The 18,618-nt window shown below is 38.7% G+C and overlaps 1 protein-coding gene across 3 annotated transcripts in view; it reads right to left on the bottom strand.

Annotated features, from left to right (window-relative positions):
• Positions 1-18,618, bottom strand: part of DDX31 (DEAD-box helicase 31) — an 88,572-nt gene that overhangs the window by 39,180 nt on the left and 30,774 nt on the right. For 2 of the 3 annotated variants that reach the window (XM_074210838.1, XM_074210839.1), the window contains 4 exons: positions 18,503-18,562; positions 10,747-10,797; positions 8,150-8,289; positions 461-542 (listed from right to left, as the gene is read on the bottom strand). In XM_074210838.1, the coding sequence (XP_074066939.1) occupies positions 461-542; positions 8,150-8,289; positions 10,747-10,797; positions 18,503-18,562 (333 nt within the window). Of the gene's footprint in view, positions 1-460; positions 543-8,149; positions 8,290-10,746; positions 10,798-10,817; positions 17,357-18,502; positions 18,563-18,618 lie in introns of those variants that run through there. The other variant, XM_074210840.1, reaches the window with a different exon arrangement.

Genomic DNA, 18,618 nt, shown 5'->3' with positions numbered 1-18,618 from the left:
AAAAAATGGATGAAATGAGTGGGTCTGAAAGGAGACATGGAGATTTTTTTTTTTCCTGCTGTCTTGGATGAAGGACTGGAGTCAGTTGTCCTTGCTGATAATCTGGAGAGGGACCACCAGGGTTGAGCATATACTTCTGCCTCCAAATTCATTCTGGCCTAGACCTCCTTTCTGGTAACTCTGCCTGCTGTTGTATGGCATGCTTCCAGTATGGACTGTAGCCCATTAACTGGATGAGACCAGCAAACATGTCCAGAACCAAAGAGGGGGTGGTGAGGAGCGGAGAAAATCAAGGCTCCATCTAATCTGGCCCCATCTAATTTGCATGGCTCTTAGAGTAAAGATTTAACATAATAAAGACAATTGTCAGTCCTTGACATCAATAACATTACCTCAAATAAAAAACAGGTCATACTCACTAGCAATAAATACAGTAACAAATCTCAACAAGAAAACTTACCTTGTGCCCCCATTGTCTTGCTTTAAAACGGTCATCCATTGCCAAAACAGATAAAATATCCTCCATCTTTATTTCGGATACACTGAAACAAGAAGGATATCTCAGACTGAATTTTCTTTCTTTCCAAAAAATAAGTTATGGCATAAAAATGACCTATTTCAAAGGTAATTACAAGAAAAAAGAAAAGTGGATAAACCTTTTTAAATTTCAAAGGGAAAAGGACCATTGTGTTACTACACAGTTTGATATCCAAGGCAGAAATACAGGAAAACACTATGTCTCCTTAGCTAAATTAAAATCTAAAACAGTTAGCATCTGAGCTTTAGGGATTATTTCATTCTTTCCTAATAACTCTTTGACATGAAATAAATATTTACCGGTCCCATGTTGGCTGAGGTGGAAGGTAGTGGGACCATAGAGACATTACAGAGAGCTTTCAAGTTTCCCTCTTCTCCAGAAATGGTTGCATATCACTGGGAACACAGGAAATACAACATATCTATTATTGTGTTGATATTTTAGAAAAGATAATTACTGAGGAAAGCAATGCCAAAGCCTCCACCTATATAAAATTAGATAAAATGTCTTTATCATGTAATATATTTGCTGTTCCTGTCCTTTCAATTATTAGGCAATTATTAAGTCAATCTCCTCAGTCCTTGAGCATAACTGAAAAGATGGCAGGAATCATGGGCAAATAGCTAAAATGAGCTTTATCATAAAAAAAAAAGATATTTGTACTGGGATCTACTTGAGAAAGAAGTGTAACACAGTTCAACTTGCCAACCAATGCAAAGTCTGGTCCAGAATGTGGAGATTTCATCCAACTCTTCAGGCTGGCCACAGTCACAAGTACACAGAGTTGCTGCTAATTGGCTGTGTGAGTCACCTCACCTCTAGGCCTCAGTTTCTTCCTCTTTATAATGATGCTGGACCAAATGATGGCCAAAGTCCCTTCCAGCTCTAAATTCTATGAACCTATCTTTCTCCACACATATACCAAGGAGGAAATAAAAGAGTAGAAGAAAACTCCTTTCCCAGTAAGAAAAAGATAAGAAGAGAAGGGTTCTGGGGGAGGGAAATGAAAGACAACTGATTTTTTGTGTGTTGTTTTTTTTTTGAAAAAATATAACAGCAAATTAAAACATGAATGGCAACCTCTTATGTGAAAGAAGACAAACCTCCCCCTTTCCCCCCAAAGTTACTCTGACACAGCTATGAATGAAAATGTCAAGTTTTTGACAGTGATTTGCCTGAAATGTGTCATCTCTTTCCTTCAACAACCTCCACCCCTTCCTAGACACATTCTTGTCTCCCTCGGCATCCTGCCAGCTTGAAACTCAACAGAATTACAGCAGGAAGAGTCAGAGAGGGTAGTAAGAACAGCAGGCAAAGGCATCCGGGGCATCCAGGGGTAATGTTGATAACTTCATGGAGAAGCCATTTTAAAAAAATAAGCTACTAAGGACACCCTCACATGAGAAAGAAATGATACAAAGCCTGTTGAGGCTGCCTCCACATTACCCTTGGAATGCTGAGGAAATAAAAGAGCAGAAGCCAAGTTCTTTCTCTGACACATGCTTCCATTCTTGGCTTTTTCCATCCCTTTAGAAGAAAGAGGAAAGATACAAATGCAATAAAAATAGAAGGCATGGTCAGATTTTGAAGAGAAGGGGAAGGGGATGGGGAGTAGAGGGATAGTTAGACAATCAAAACCCTTCAAAGTATGACTAAATGGTGGATACAGTGATGTGTACTGTTTTCGTTAATCAGATGGGCCACTGATTTTTCTGGGTAGTTTAGGACTTCTGGACCCTTTGCTTGAATGTGGCAAATTTAGGAGTCCTTCAGATGAGTGGAAGCTGAAAATGAACCTGAGTGATTTACAGTTTAAAAGGCCCTCCTTCCTTTTTCTAAAAAATCTTTTCTTCTGAGGAACAAAGAGAATCTGCCCTGATTATTTATGGTTCTAGCCACAGATCTGGATCACCCCCACCTTCCCATGAAAAGAGATAAATAAATAAATTCAAGGAACTGTCTGGTGCTTGATCTAAGAAGTACATGTTTTGATGAAGCATTTACATTTTAATAAATCAGTGATGACTTTCATTAGAAACACACTTAAAGGAGAGGAGGAAAAAAAGTTAAGAAGTTGGCAAATACAAAGAAGTCTAAAGGATTCAGGAGCAAAGTTATCAGCATTTAGACAGAGAAGGCAGAGGCCCACTGCACCTGTCTTTTGCACTGTATGCTAAATTAAATTGTCAGGATTAGCTCCACAATGCTCCGTTTATAAAGGCAGGCAGCAATTTGTTGTGATGGCCCTGGCTGCTGGGGAGCCTCGGCCTGCCTCTCTGCATCTTCTCCATGATTCATCAGCCTCCCCATATCCTGCTGCCTGGCTCTCCCAGGTGTGCATACAGACATAAACTAACTTCTCCTATGGACTTGGGGATGTGCAGGATTCCTAAATGTAACAGTCCCCTTTCGTCATCATCCACCATGCAACTAGTTCTCACTTGGTTGGAATTTCTCATGCTGATTATCAAAGGAACTAAAGTGCAAAGGTAGGGGTGTAGTGCAAAGAATACCAAACAAGCAGAAGATCTGGGTTCAAATTCTAAGCTACTAATCTTTTCCAAGCCTCAGTTTACCCAGAGGTGAAATGATGATAGTCATACTTTTATGCTACCTATCTCAGAGTGTTGTGAGATTTTGTAAACCTTAAGGTGCTACAGAAATATAAGCCATAATCATTTTTATAATAAAGAGGTACATTATCTTATTCCCAAAAAAGGAGTTTAATAAATAGCTATTTTGATATGCTAGGTTTTACATATAATAACATTTCTTCAGTACCTGGACTTTCTGGTCAGGGCAGTAACATCTAGAATAGGAATAGTCCCCTTAGATAAATGTCTTAAGTCTGTCCATATTCCTTTTAAAGACAAAATGCTACATTTATTTATTATCTACTTTCTATTATCTCTTTAAATAGTTATCATTATCCTTGCATTCTTACATGCAAAAATATTTATTACAGCTCTTTTTTGTGGGAGAAAGAATTAGAAACTGATGGGATGCTCATCAATTAGGAATGACTGAAAAAGTTATGATCTATGATTATGATGGAATACTATATTGTATTATAAGAAAAGATGAAAGAAATGGTTTCCAAAAAACCTGGGAACTTCTATGAGTTGATGCAAAATGAAGTAAGCAGAACCAGGAGAACAACGTACCCAGGAAAAGCAATATTGTAATGAAAACCAACTGTGAAAAACTTAGCAATTTTGATCAATATAACAATCCACAACAATTCCAAAAGAGTGGTGATGATGAAAAATGTTATCCTTTTCCAGATAAGAGGACTGATGGACTCTGAGAACAGATTCAAGAAGTTTTTTTTTTGCTTGTTTTTCTCTTTATTTTTCTTGCCTCCCCCCCCACACATCATGGCTAATGTGGAAATATATTTTGCATGACTTCATGTATATAATGGTTATAGTGTTTCTTGGTTTCTCAATAGGTGGAGGGAGAAACTTTGGAACTGAAAATAAAAATTTAAAAAAGAATTCTAAATAAAATATAATGAAAAAAAAATTTCCTATGCTCACTTTCTTTAACAAACCAAACCCACTGAATGTGGAGTTTTTCTGCTTTAAAAATGATACAAATCAAAGAGGATTTCACCAAGAATTAATGTAGTAGAAGTTTTTTTGTTTGTTTTTTTGAAGAAATCTATTTACCCTCCTTGGTTCTACACTGGATATAGCTTGAGAACAGATTACAGTCTGATTTTTTTACACTTCTTCAATTGTATTACATTGTCTTCCAAAAACCTACATCATATGGGATTAAGATAGGAACATAGAAAATGAAGAAGACCCTAACATCAGACGATAACAAATATAATGATATGTAAAAGAAGATAATGATAGAGAGGCAGAAGAGACAGAGTGAGATAGAGATGGAGATATAGGAAGATCAAGAGATAAGCACATAGGAAAAGAAAGCCCACTGGGTCATCAGAAAGGAGTAGATATGAATGGGCAAATCTGGATCAAAGTCAGAATGGAACTGTGGAATAAAAGTATCTTTCCTTACATAATAATTACTAAAACCAATAACTACAATTTTGCAAATGGGTGAGAACAAAAGTCTATGTATATATAGAACCTATTTACAAATAAGAAGCAGTAGTATGATGGGGGAGAACCTGAATTCAAATCCTGACTATTTTATTTACTACCAGGAGAGATGTGGGCAAATCACTCTACCTACAAGGGGCCTCAATTTTATCATCTGTAAAATAAGAAAGTTTATCTCTAAATGTTACAGGGAAGAAACTTCAAAGGTTCTACAAAAGTCTGTGACAGGGGAAGCTAGGTGGCACAGTGGATAGAGCACCAACCCTGGAGTCAGGAGGACCTGAGTTCAAATCCAACCTCAGACACTTGATAATTGCTAAGTTGTATGACCTTGGGCAAACCACTTTAACCCCATTGCCTTAAATTAAAAAAAAAAGTCTGTGTCAATAAAAGATAGGAACAGAGAAGAAACAAAACTGGGACAGTAACTTGGACATCATAAGGACACAATAAAAAATTTCCTAAATTCATTGATTTGGGCTTTCTCTCATAATGTTCTGAAATTAGCAAGTCTAAAGGACAGATTCTCTGATGCAACATTTATGGAAAAGATAGAATGATGCTGACTAAATGAGAGCACAATTAAGTTGCTTTAGCACTGGTTGAATGGCTGGACTCAATGTCTAGTTCTGAGTGGTTTGCTACCCACTTTAAAGGATATCTCCCATAAAGAATCAGACAGATGTGTGCTTGGCCCTCTTCTTTTTACACCTTTAACAATGACTTGAACAAAGACATCCTTATCAAATCTATAAGTAACACAAAGCAGGAGAGATAGCTAACATATTTGAAAACAGAATTAGGATTCAAAAAGATCTTGATAGTCTACAACACTGAACCAAATCTAATTTTAATATCTCTTGACTGCATAATCTGATGGCTTTTTCTTATTTCTTCACTGTTGACTATCCCCCCCTCTCCCTCCTTGTAAATATCCTAGGGTCGGGGGAGAGGCTTGGTTTTGATAACACTGATTTATCATTGTTCTCCTGCTACCTGTTAGCTAATTATGCTTTTTTCATTTGCAGGACTAACATCCATATCTCACTTCTCATGTTTGGGTCTATGGATCAACTTGTCATTTTTACCTCCAAAATATCTCTTGAATCTATCCTTGAAGCTCTTTATCCATAGCCATTATATTTATTGAGACTTTCATCAACTTATGCTTGGATTATGACAATAATCACCTAACTGGTCTCCCTGTCTCAAGTCTCCTCTGACACCAGGGCTGGCAAAATAAATTCCCTAAAATAAAGATCTAACTATGATACTTCCCTTCTTGATGAACTCCAGCAATTCCCTCTCTCTCTGATAAGATCAAATAAACTCCTATCATTTAAAGCTCCACACAACTCAGCCCAAACTATCTTTCTAAACTTGCTCAGTAGTTTTTCAGTCGTCTGACTCTATGTGACTCCTTATGGGGTTTTCTTAGTAGACATACTACAGTGTTTTGCCATTTCCTTCTCTAGTTTATTTTATAGATGGGGAAACTGAGGCAAACAGGGTTAACTGACTAGCTCAGGGTCCCACAACTAGTAAGTATCTGAGACCAAAGTTGAACTCAAGAAGATAAGTCTTCCTGATTCCAGGCTCTGTACTCTATCTACCACACCACCACAATGGCTCCAAACTGTTTCCAATCTCCTTCTACTCAACAATCCATTTGAATTAGCCTTCTAACTCTTCCTTACACATGACACTCTATTTGCCATATAATCCTACCTCTGTAATTCTACCTCTTGGAATGCCTAAGTTTCTTTTATGATTCAATTTTAAATGCCACCTTCTACCTGACACCTTTTCTGCTTCTCCAGCTGCCATGCCCTCTTCTCTCCCATCTATTTTGTACATATCTATATACATTCATATTATCTCCCCTAAAAGGCTGCATGTATCTGAGGGTAGGGATCATCTCACTTTTGTTTTTGTATTCCCAGAGACTAACCCAAGGCTTGGTACATACATAGCAATAGGTTCTTAAAATTGTTTGTTGGTTATTGATTAAAAAAAATTAGTGATAAATGTTTTTAAAATGACTTCCTAAGTAGGGCTAGATAGACAATTATTGGAAAGCAATTTTGAGTTCAAGAACATATGAGGACCAGTTGAAGGAAGTGGGGATATTCAGCCTGGAGCAGATGGGGGTGGGGGTAACAAGATAGGAGAGCTGTCTTAAGTATTTGAAGGGTTAGCTCCTGGAAAAAAGGATGAGACTTTTTCAAGTTGGCCCTGAAAAAAAGAACCAGAAGTAGTATGGGTGGAAGTTGCAAGGAAGCAAATTTCAACTTGAGTAAGGAAAAGCTTCCTAGAGATGTGAGCTGTCCCTGGCAATGGGGTAGTTTCTCTCTCCCTGGAAATCTTCATGTCTAAGTCAGATGACCATTTATTAGCTATATCATGGAAAGGTATAGATTGGATGGCCTCTGATGAGGCCCCTTCCCATTATGAGATTCTGTAATTTTAATTAATTAACTTTAATTTAATTTAATTCTGTAATTCTGTAATTTTTCAAAATGTTAATGAAATGGAAGTAAAATAAAACAACATAAGGAAAGAATTTTCATAAACTATGCCTGCCACAAGTGGATATTGGATTTTAGAGTGACCTCTCTGCTCCTCAAAGATAGTGTGCATCATATAAACTATTTCTCCCCAGGGTTGAACACAGTGCTCCATACACTGCTGGCACTTAATAAGGATTTGCTGAATACAAATTTGTTTTGAAAAAGTTGATATCTAGTTTGAGTATCTAGGAAAGCTCTATCAGGGGAGGATAAATACCAAGTAAAGATGTCCCTTTAGACCTCTTGCAACACCTTCCTATGTGCCTCTCTAAAGTGCTTTTCATATAATGCTTGATATTATAGTTATTTGTACACATGTCAAATACCCCTAATAAATGCTGAGCTCTGGTTAAGACAGGATCCATGTCTACCTAAACATATTTGGCATAAAACTCTGTAAACAATATCAAGCTTGCTGAATGAATGAATGAAAAGAGATACAAAGTAAAACTTCCAAAATGAGGGTTGTCATTGCTTATTTTATATACACACACACATACACACACACACACACACACACACACATATAACCTTAGATCAGCTAGCTAGCTCCCTTTTCTCCTTGTCTGGACATTGCTACCTAAATTTATATCATTGGTTCTTCTGAAGACTTTTTAGAAGAGAGAAAAGTGAAGTAGGTAATGGGGCAAGCTGTAATGGGGACATGCATCTGAGAGAGATGAGTGACTTATATCACTAGTAAAAGAAACTAAATGTAGACCTCTATCTCTTGAGGAAATCTAAGCAAAATAGATCATTCCATCACCTAGTTTTACATTCAATAAAAATTGTCGTATACTAAAGATATTACAGGTTTTAGTTTTTGCCACTGGCTATTCTGGGACTCCTTTAGGGATCACAAGGGTTAATGGTTCATCATCAGCCTTACAAGGCCCATCCACTGGAAAACGAGACAGAAAGTTAATTAGCTGAGATCAGCCGAAACCTCGTTCAGGTTTCTGACTCACTTGATTTTGTGAGAAGCCAACGAGTTGACATATTCTGCCTCCGAAGGAGCCAAAATGAGCAGGCTGCTCCCATGGCAGCCAATCCGGGCGGTTCTTCCAATCCGGTGGATGTATTCTGCAGGTGAAGATGGAGCATTGTACTAAAAAGGGAAACAAAAATGAGGGAATTCACAGATCAAGGGATTGCCATTAATTGGAAGTGCAATACCCCTTACCTGCCTCCAGGTATCCCAAGAATTAAATCCTGGGGCTGTGGTTACTCTAAGACAATCATAAGAAGAAATCACTCAACCCTGAAACTTCTGGCCTCATTGGAAATAGCAGGGTTCTGACATGCAAACACAGACACTGGCCAAGTTTCAGATAAACGAGACATCTTCTTGTCCCAATATCTTCCTTTTAATTTTATTTCTCCACAGGCCTCCCTCATCATTTTCCCATTCACATCTTTTCATAGAGATAGTCAACCACGGTGAAAATTTAAGCACAAGAGTAAATTTCTCCAGTCAAATCACATGCCCTTGGCCTATTTACTTGGCAAAGAGACTGAAAAGGGTACTGGGCAATCCAAAGGAAGAAAAAGGTCTCATAATAGAGTGATTCAAAAGTACCCCAATCCCACAGAGTTGATTAGAGAGTACAACACCCCATGTTGGATATATAAATTATGTGAACACCCCTAGGGGGATTATTCAATGTCTAGAGGTCATTTTCCCAATGTAGATTGGAACTGTGTCTGGATCCTTTCCAGATAGGTCATAAAACTGATGAGAAGAACTCTGGATATGAAGAGAGAAGACCCAAATTTGAATTCTGGGGCCACTACTAGCTGTAGAACTTTAGGTGAATTATCTAACCTGATGTTTGTAGGAAAAGCTAGGTAAACCTTAAGCACTTTATTTTGATCCAGACCAATAATTTTTCCACAATGCAGAGAACCAAGTCATCTGCAATGTAAAGCCTTCCATTGTTGTCTCAAGCAGTTGTGCCCTGCCTCTAGTCACACAGAAGGTATGTATCAGAGGCAAGACCTGAACAATGGTTTTCCTGACAATGGTTTTCCTGACTCTAGAACTGTCTTGCCCAATTGTCTATCTACTATACAGTGCTATCAAGTTAAGCTGCTTATTTGATTATTTGGATTAATGTCAGAGCCCTAGTCTTTCTGGTAAGAATAAGACATAACACTGTATATTGGATTTATATGCAAAGATTTTAATCAGGGATTGGACCTCTGCTTTGAATTCAGTGACAGAGGAACTGCTTGAGGAACAAAATCTTTCCACCAAAGCACACTAACACCTTCTTGTCTTTTGAAGCTGCCTGGAACATCAGGAGATTCAGACAGTGTAGGTTGGCAGGGTGGCAGTGTAGGTGGGGGTGGAAGGGGATGGCTTGAGTTGAGGGCTTCAGGTCTCTAAAGACAGATAGATCTTTCTCTGCTACACTATTCTGCATCATCTCTGTCAATGAGTCTTTTTCATTGTCTAAAATGATCAAGAGTTAACTATATATTACTTTTACCTTTTTATTCCTTGAGTGAACCTTTCTTTTTCTTTTATTTTTTTAGGTTTTTGCAAGGCAAATGGAGTTAAGTGGCTTGCCCAAGGCCACACAGCTAGGTAATTGTGTCTGAGGGTGGATTTGCACTCAGGTACTCCTGACTACAGGGCTGGTGCTCTATCCACTGAGCCACCTAGCCACTCTGAGTGAACCTTTCTTGAAAAGAAATCAAACAGAAGAATATCAAGTTGATTCTAAAATACGGAAGGCCAGGCATCTCAAACTAATCATCAATTATCAGTATAAGAAGTCTAAACTGACCAACTGGTTGCATGTGTTTGGCCTCCTGTAAATTAAAATTAGCTTTGCTCAGTCTGCATTTTGTGTAGCCAGCAGGACAAAAGAAACAATCAATTTAGCCTTAAAGTAATCATCTGGGAGTAGATCAGTGTTCTTTTCACTGACAGTCATGTTACACTATTAAAATGTGAAAAAAAACCATGACTAACATAAACAAGGCACATTTCTCTTGGCTCTCACATAGAAAGAGCTTAAAAATACCATTCTGCAGTCTAACGAAAAGGAAAAAACAAAACAAAAGTCAACACACTCTAGTGCTAACACCTGTACCCTCTGGCAAAGCTTCTAGTAGCTAGAGGTACGTGTAAGATGCTGTCAGGAACTTAATTGCTCCCTGCAGGTCAATGTACATGGACACAGCTCTCAGGATAGCTGAGCTATCTCCTTCTGGACACAATGAGGCCTCCCGGGGGCCTGGATAATTCACGCTGCTTTCAGATTGCAGGAACTATATCTTTGTTGAAACTTTAGTTTCTGACACACATTAGCCTGGGAGCTGGAGAGCTTGCCACCTCCCTTACCTGATTGTGTATTCTGTCTGTTTTGTAGCAGCCAAAAGGTGGGTTAAGTAAAGGAAAGATGTCAAGAGAACTGTGTTGATAAGTCTGGTTACTGCCTGGTTACCCAGGCAACACCCAAGAGGGTAATAATAATTATTCTACTTAGGACTGAAGGATCTATATGTGATTATACAGTATTGTCTCATGCCCAGACCATAAGAACTGAAAAATTACCTGAACAATCCATGTGACCTGAGGGAGATCTAAGCCCCGAGCTGCAACGTCCTTTAAAATAGAAGAGACATAGTTAAAGAAAAGATAGCTACAGAAAACAGTGGCAGGCCAGTAAGGGACCACTTGCCTGAAGGAGCAAAGAGAGAAAGTGGAGAATGAAGTTTCTAATGTCTTCTACCCAAGAGGAAACTGCCAATTAATTATCAAATACATCATATTATAACAATAACTCATGTATATAAATAGCACTTTATGTTTTGCAAAGAGTTCTCCTATCTATTTTTTCATTCAGTCTCCACAGTAAACTTGTGAGGGAGGTAGAACAGGGATATGCTGCCCATCACATGCCCACTAACAATGCCCAATACATTGCTTTGATGGAATTTCTCCCCCCAAAATGCCCCCTCTTCAAAGGTATAAAACTTGTTTATTTTGAGGTTATTGGTTTCTTTTTACTCCTGGTTTTAGGGGAGAGCTATAGTAAGGTTTGGGAGAATCCATAGTTGATTAGCCTCTGGCCTCAGGGGGCAGATGTACAGCAAGCAAGGGTAATGCCATATCTGACAGCTTAATTAAAATACAGCCCAAACTTGTTAATCACTTGAAACGTTTCATTGGGGAATCCCCCAAACTTTGAAGAGATTTATTCTGGCCTCTGCTGGTCTTCTGCAATGGTTCTAGAAAACAGGAATTTCTGTACTTTTCCATCTCTAGTTAGACTGTTAAGGAGATTAGGATATAAGGTTGTGCAATTCCATCATAGGATTCCTTTTTCAAGCAGGTACTGATGGGTTCATAGAATCATTTTAAAAGAGTAAGTATCCAGAGGTGACTGGATTATCAAGACCACTTGCTTCAAACAGGATTTGATCACCCAGACCTTCTTCGATTCACATAGAATTGCCATTGACAGGGCATCAGGACCTGACCAGCTTCCACAGAACATGACAGGATGCTGATTTTTTTAAGTTGGTGGCAAAGCTGCATTTATTAAGTAAGCAGAAACCTAATATAATAAAAGTGTGTCAACCACCCACTGAAGTGTTTTCATAAAACTCCCACACATGCTAAAGAGCTGAAGGCTGATGTTACAGAGCTGACGGCCTTTTGAGAGCACAATTTAGAGTTTGGCACTATCTGAAGAAGAGCAGGAATAGCTTTCTATACCAACCATGGTTGATGTCTTTAAGAAACTGACGGGCTCTTAAATCTGCTAAGCTCTTGTTAAGAAATGATTTATTTTATTTAACTGCTCTTCGGCAGGAGATATGTGTAGACAATGGGCTGCCTGTTCCTTTCAGATGAGCTTTGTAAAAAATTTAATGCTCATCATTTTAGTAAATTCACTGAGAAACAGATAAAACTCTAAAACAGGACCTGATGCTCATGAAACTCACTCAAAGTACAAACAAAATGAAATGATAAATTATGAAAAATCTCAGTAGTCACTCATAATAGTAATTTAAGGTTCTAAATCCCAAACACAGATCTTCTCATGGACAATTGGACAAGATTCCTCCAACTAATGTTCCTATTGCTATATTTGATGTCAATAGAAAATGGCCTTTTTTGAGATATATCAAGCATTTATTTCCTCCAGTCCCTAACCCAACTGTTTCTCCTTAGAACCTAATGGTTGGCATGATATAATAAAAGGGAACCAAGAAATATGAAGTCTGTCACAAGTCAGTTATCTCCTTTGAGTGTTGGTTTTCTCAGATTTGTCAAGAAAAAAAAAACCAGAGGGCAGGAGAACACCCTGCTTTGCCTACCTGCAAAGGTTATAAAGATCAAGGAGATAATGTATGCAAAAATCCTTTGAAAACTGTAAAGACCATACAAATGTAAAATATTATAATGGTGGTGATTATATTTCAAGGAAAGTCAAATACAGTATGCTAGTAACAAAGCACCACCTCAAACCATCAAATACAATCTCACCAACCATATCCTCCTGCACTTGGCTTCCACACTGTACAACCATAGTGGTCATATCTGCCCTTCCAGAGTCTGGAATGTGGGTTCAACCAAGGAGGTTGCAGGCAGGCACAATGACTACTAAATGGCTGAATAGATGCAACCCTGTGACTCAGCAAAGGTGTTTAGTCTTGCTTGTCCCTTAGAACTTAGAATCCTCTCCTCCACTTCCACTCATGCAATCTAATTAGGGCAAAAGAATCGCTCAAGTCAGTTCTGAAAGACACTCAATGGTGAGGTCTTGAAGGCCCTAGCTTGACAATTGGCTGCCTCTATGAGACCTAGGAGTACAGATGGAAGGCAGCTTGCTCAGGTGCCAACCTGTCAGTTGGATTAAAATGACTCATTTATTTTCCCAAGAACCTCACAAAGTGCTTTAACTAACAGGGAGAGGGGGCCTGCCGGCTCTCCAAGTGAGGGACGGAGAGAACTCGCCTCCGACGCCTTCCCGGCCTGCCAAAAGTCATTATTGCCGAGTGTGGAAAGCCATCAGCAGGGTACAGGCCCCCGTTGTCCGGGTGACAGATTGGGCTGCGTAATCAGAGGAGGAAGGAGAGAGTGCAGAAACTGTCAGAGGCGAGAGCTCTTGGCTGGAGCCGCCAAAAAACTGGCAACATGAGTTAGCGTGACTGAGTAAACAACAAACGATCTCCAAGTGATCTTTCCATTTAAAAAAAATAACATGGAGGGGGATGAACTTGGTTTAAAAGACACATCCTAGAAAAGGGTGGGGTAAAACTTAAAGCAGTTTGGAGAAGGGAATTTTCCATTCTTCAGCACCCCCCTTCATCCCATATGATCACCTCCTTTGTCTTCCTGACTATTTGGCACTGTGGAAATATACCAGTAGGAGAGGAAATAAGAACCAGGCAGACACAAGAAGGTGCAGGAGGAAAAGGAAATCATAAAGCAAGAGGAAAACAGGGCAGATTAGCAGATGATTTGACTGTCCTTTGTAAAAGAATCATGTGCTCTAGGGTAACAAGAAAAATTAATTGATAACCAATCAATTAGAATGAGGTTGTACTAGGATTGTTACTCTCTCCTCCTTGGAGAAAAGGTCATTGTACTTCATGTATATCAAGGACAATCAGAAAAAGTCACACACACCAGCAGGAAGAGCTAGCTGTGGGCCTTAAGAACAGTGAGACAATTTGGAAACATTTCTAGATTGCTCTCTCAAGGACTTGTTTCTCTTTCATCTTTCCATTTCAAAAACCTGAAAGTTATATTTTTAAAAAATAGTTTTCCCATTTCACTCTTCTTTCCTGTATATACTATCACTTATGCCAACTACCTATATCTTCTTTTAGTTTTATTTTGGGAACTCTAAAATGTTTCTTTTCTGTCATACACATTGAACTTGGAACCCCATTGGCTAGTCCCAACTTTCTCAGGACAGAAAATTACTTCGTCAAATAAATGTCTGTAGAAAACCTTTTGATTGATTGGTGACTCCTTTCCCAACAACCCTCTCTGCCCTTCTACCTTTTCTCATTACTTATGTACAAACGTAGTTCACCCAATTAGATCTCAAACTCTTTGAGGGCGAAGTTAGCAAAATTTTTAAAATCTCTATCAACAGCACCTAGCACAGTACCTTAGTGAACATGTTGTTGTTACTCAGTTACGTTCATTGGTTTTTCTTGACAAAGATACTGGAGTGGTTTGCCATATCCTTCTCCAGTATGTACCTATTTCACAGAAGAGGAACCGGGGCAAATAGGGATTAAATGATTTGTCCAGGGTCACACAGCTAATAAGTACCTGAGGCTGGATTTGAACATAGATTTTCCTTCAGACCTAGTGTTCTATTCACTGCATCACCACGTAGCTGCTCACAGTGGAGCAGGAGCTTAATAATAAATGTAGGCTAGACTTAACCAAATTAATATCAACTTTAAAAGTATCATGTACTTACTGTGGGCAAAAAACTATTATAACAGACTCCAAAAGAATGGTACATTCCAAAAGAATGGAAAGATAAGGGTCTCATTTCATAGAACTTAAGTGAAACAAAATTCACTTAAGTGAGACAAAACACTTAAGAAACTTAATCTATAAATTCCTTTGGGGAAGAGACTCCATTGATTTTCTTCTCTGCGTCCTTAGCATTTTATATAATATCTTGAACGTAATATATAGGATACTACACGATCCAAATGAATTATTACTGCATTCAAACAACAGTGAAAAACTTCAGTAAAACACAGACACAGATACACACAGACATAGACACAGACACACAAAGAGACAGGGAAGGGGAGGCTATTGCAACTTTCAGTGGTTACATAATTTCCAAATCCTTGTAGAGTCACCCACTCATCAGGTTTCATTATGAGCCTCTTGGGGTGTTAAAACAAAATGCCAAGAGACACAATATGGGGGGTAGTTTGGGGAGGGGGATGAGGACAAAGAACAATTAACAACATGCTTCCTCTTTATCAAAAGAAGCCAATTCTCCATCTGCCTTGTCCTGACGTGGCTCTCGTTCCTCATTAACACTAAGGAGGCTCCTGGAGAGCATTCAGATAGCCTGGCAAGCAACAGGCTGCTTAAAAGGAAGCCGGGTGACAATCCCTCCTCCTAACCCTGGCATGATCTATGACAGTGTGGCCAGTGTGCTCTGAAGCTCTCAGGACCCAGCAGCTTCTGGTTAAAACAAACAAATATGTTAGGTGAGGCAGCAGGGACACTGGCTCAAAGCACAATCTTTTATCTCTGCAGAATTTGGGTTAAAATCTGGCTTAGGAAAAGAGATATGGTGTTCCCCATCCATTTCACCAGGGCAAAGTGTCCACCAGTAGGCTGCATTTCACAATAAAGGATAAAAGTGACAGAATCTTGACACCAGAACTATCTGCATCACACCATGACCAGAGCATATCAACATAGCCATGAAAATCAGCACAAGCCTGTGGGCCTTAGGGAAATCAGGTAGACAGCAAATGAGAATGTTTTTAATGTAGTGTCAGTACTCTTCCACTAAAGTCCTATCCAGGTATCTTATCATAAGATATAGAGGTGACTCTGGACCCTCAAAGGCAAATCAGGCATGGCAGGTTCTACCAAGCTGTAAAGGTTTTAGGTACTCTATGTCTACTGTTCAAGGACCAGCCTAGCTTAAGGTAAGAGAGGTTCATAACTAAGTTGGCCACAGACTGATGAATTTTTCAGCCACTTTTAAAGTCCATACAATATTACAGAGGGATTCTGATTGGAACCTATGGAACAATAACAAAATTCCAGCTCCAGAAATACCAGGCTTTAAGACTTGGTTAAACCAATGACGTTCTCTGCCTTTGGTTATAGTCATTGCTATTTCATCAGCAAGAGTGACAAAGTCAAGGTGAAATTTAGTGGCTTAGGACAAAGTTTGTGATATTGACAGTGGTTTTGAACCCTTTGAGAAAACTGCTTTAGCAAGCACCAAAGACCGTTAATAACCAGGGGAGCCCAGAGAAGTCATCACATGCCCTTGATCCCAACTGAGAACTTCATTTTAGAAGCAATGATCTTTTCTGCCACGTGAAGTTACTGAAAAAACTATCTGAACCCTGGCTGCTTGTAGTTTTCTTTGAGGCTTACTGCTGATTCGTACCCACAAAGCACACTGGCATTAGCATCCTTTTTTTTTTTTTTTAAAAAAAAGGACAATTTCCAAAGAATGATTTTTACAATTTATTCACCTTCCAGCACTGCAAAAGACAGATTTGAGATATCCTATTGTTGATCTGACCTACTTGCTGCCTTCCAAACTTGAAAACAAGGTAATGCACTGCTGTTTAGTTTCGATATAGGCAGCACACAACACTGCCCATTCCCCAAGATACTTCAATGTATGTGAGCAGCACATCCACAAGAGTAGCAAATAAATCCATTTTAGCATCCTGTAATCAGGAGACCACTTCAAGTCTTAGTTTTTACATTTATTAGTTATGTAACAATAAGTAACTCTGCTTTGAGCCTCAGTTTCTGTACTTGTAGAATGAAAATAACTCTTCTGCTACCTATCACAGATTGTTGTGAAGAAAGTGCTATTGAAACATGGGCTATTCAGTCTTTGCCTTCCAAAAAGAGATGTTGGTAGTTTTCCTCATTAAGGTTCTTGAATTGTGTCTATGCTATACATAGAGTATAAGTTTCCTTTTTGGTCAAGACTCTAAATTATTTAAAACTGTCTTTATCCCTCTAGATCAAGGATTTTTAGCTTGGTGTCCATGATAAGATTTCAGGAGATCTGTGAAGCTAGATGGGAAAAATTATTTATTTTCACTAATTTGTAATAAAAAATTTACATTTATTTCAATGGTAAATTTTAAAAAATCCAAAACATCACTCCATTATCTTGAGAAAGGGTTTAAACACTTGACCAGGAACCTCAAAAGAGGTCTGCTCCAGATCCAGGCATTTGAAGATAATTCTTTAAAAAATATGAACCTTCAACATTTTGACTTGATGACTTCCTACCTTTGCAAAACTGGACTTGAATCTTTTTGAAAGGCCTTTTGGTATAATAGATAGAGCATTGGACTTCGAGTCAGGAGTACCTGGATTTGATATCTCACTCAGAAACTTATTAGCTCTGCGATCGTGGACATGTCAGTTATCCTCTTAGGCTCAGTTTCATCATCTGTAAAATGAAGGGGTTGGATTCTATGACCTCTAAGGTCCCTTCCAACTCTAAACCTATGATCTATGATCTGTAGAGGCAACATGCCAGGACAGCAGAGACACAGCTACTCTGACTGGCATCTGGTTACAGTGCCACTGATTATAAGTGTCAACTCTGCTTACTGTGATAAATAGAATTAGTGGGTCATTAGGCAGGTCTTTTCTTTGATACATGTTATATGTGCTTCCGAAGAAAACAGAAGTTCATTGCAAACTTAAATAAGATAATTGAGAAGGAAGACAATTCTATTTCAAGAGAACAATGAATTCCCTAAAAATGTAATTAATTGTATTGAACACTGCCTAGAGAGTTTTCCAGTTTGATGAGTTTCTCCATTTTTCTACCCCAGATTTATTGACTACACTAACTATGTACTGTGCAATGTAAGTGAATTTCATTACCGTGCATACAGAGACCCCTCAAATAATCAAGTGGGGATTAAAATTATATTTTCCAAGACGGAACAATCAGAGAAGTCTATTTTGGTCTTAGGAGAGTACAAGTACATCTCTGGAGAATATGAAGCATGGAAGATATGTGTTCTTCAGTTTTAGACTAGCACAAGGGAGATGCACATTAAACAGGTCAGACACTATACTGGAAGGAGTAGTCATCCAAAATTGCCAAGATTGGGCTGAATGAACCGGCCCTGAAAACTGCAGGGCAAAAGATAGTTTTATAAAATGGCAAATCAAATTTGCCCCACTGCATCTATTTTCTTTTAAGGAAAGATGTGCAGAAGCAAGCAGAGTAATTTCAGACCTGGAAAGAGTTTCTCAGCTCTAATTACTCCCGATAGCTATAATTTACAAGTTTTCGGTGGGTAGAAATCGCCAAGATTCACACATTTTCAGACCAACAGCTGCCACTATTAGAGAGCAAATAGCCCAGTCTTCTACAGTGTTGTAGCAGGATATGTATAAGCATTGGCAGGCCATAAATAAGCATTATAGGAAAGCCAGCAACACAAGAAGGCCAGAGGTATTGACTCTCCATATAGGGCTAATGAAAATACAAAATGTCAAGGACCCCCCTCCCCGCCCCATCCCACCATTCCTCAAAATCCCATCTCTCTTTGCCTTGCCCAAGCAAAAAAATACATACCGTACAAAGCAAGATTCCTGATTTGGATTGTGAGAACTCCTGAAAAACTGTTGTTCTTTCCTACAAAAACAAAGAATCACAGGTTCTTATTTTCAGCTCTGCAAATTTTTCTCATT

This window comes from Macrotis lagotis, chromosome 1, assembly GCF_037893015.1.
Source record: "Macrotis lagotis isolate mMagLag1 chromosome 1, bilby.v1.9.chrom.fasta, whole genome shotgun sequence".
In the NCBI taxonomy this organism is placed as follows: domain Eukaryota; kingdom Metazoa; phylum Chordata; class Mammalia; order Peramelemorphia; family Peramelidae; genus Macrotis; species Macrotis lagotis.
This window is presented reverse-complemented; position numbering and strand designations above follow the sequence as displayed.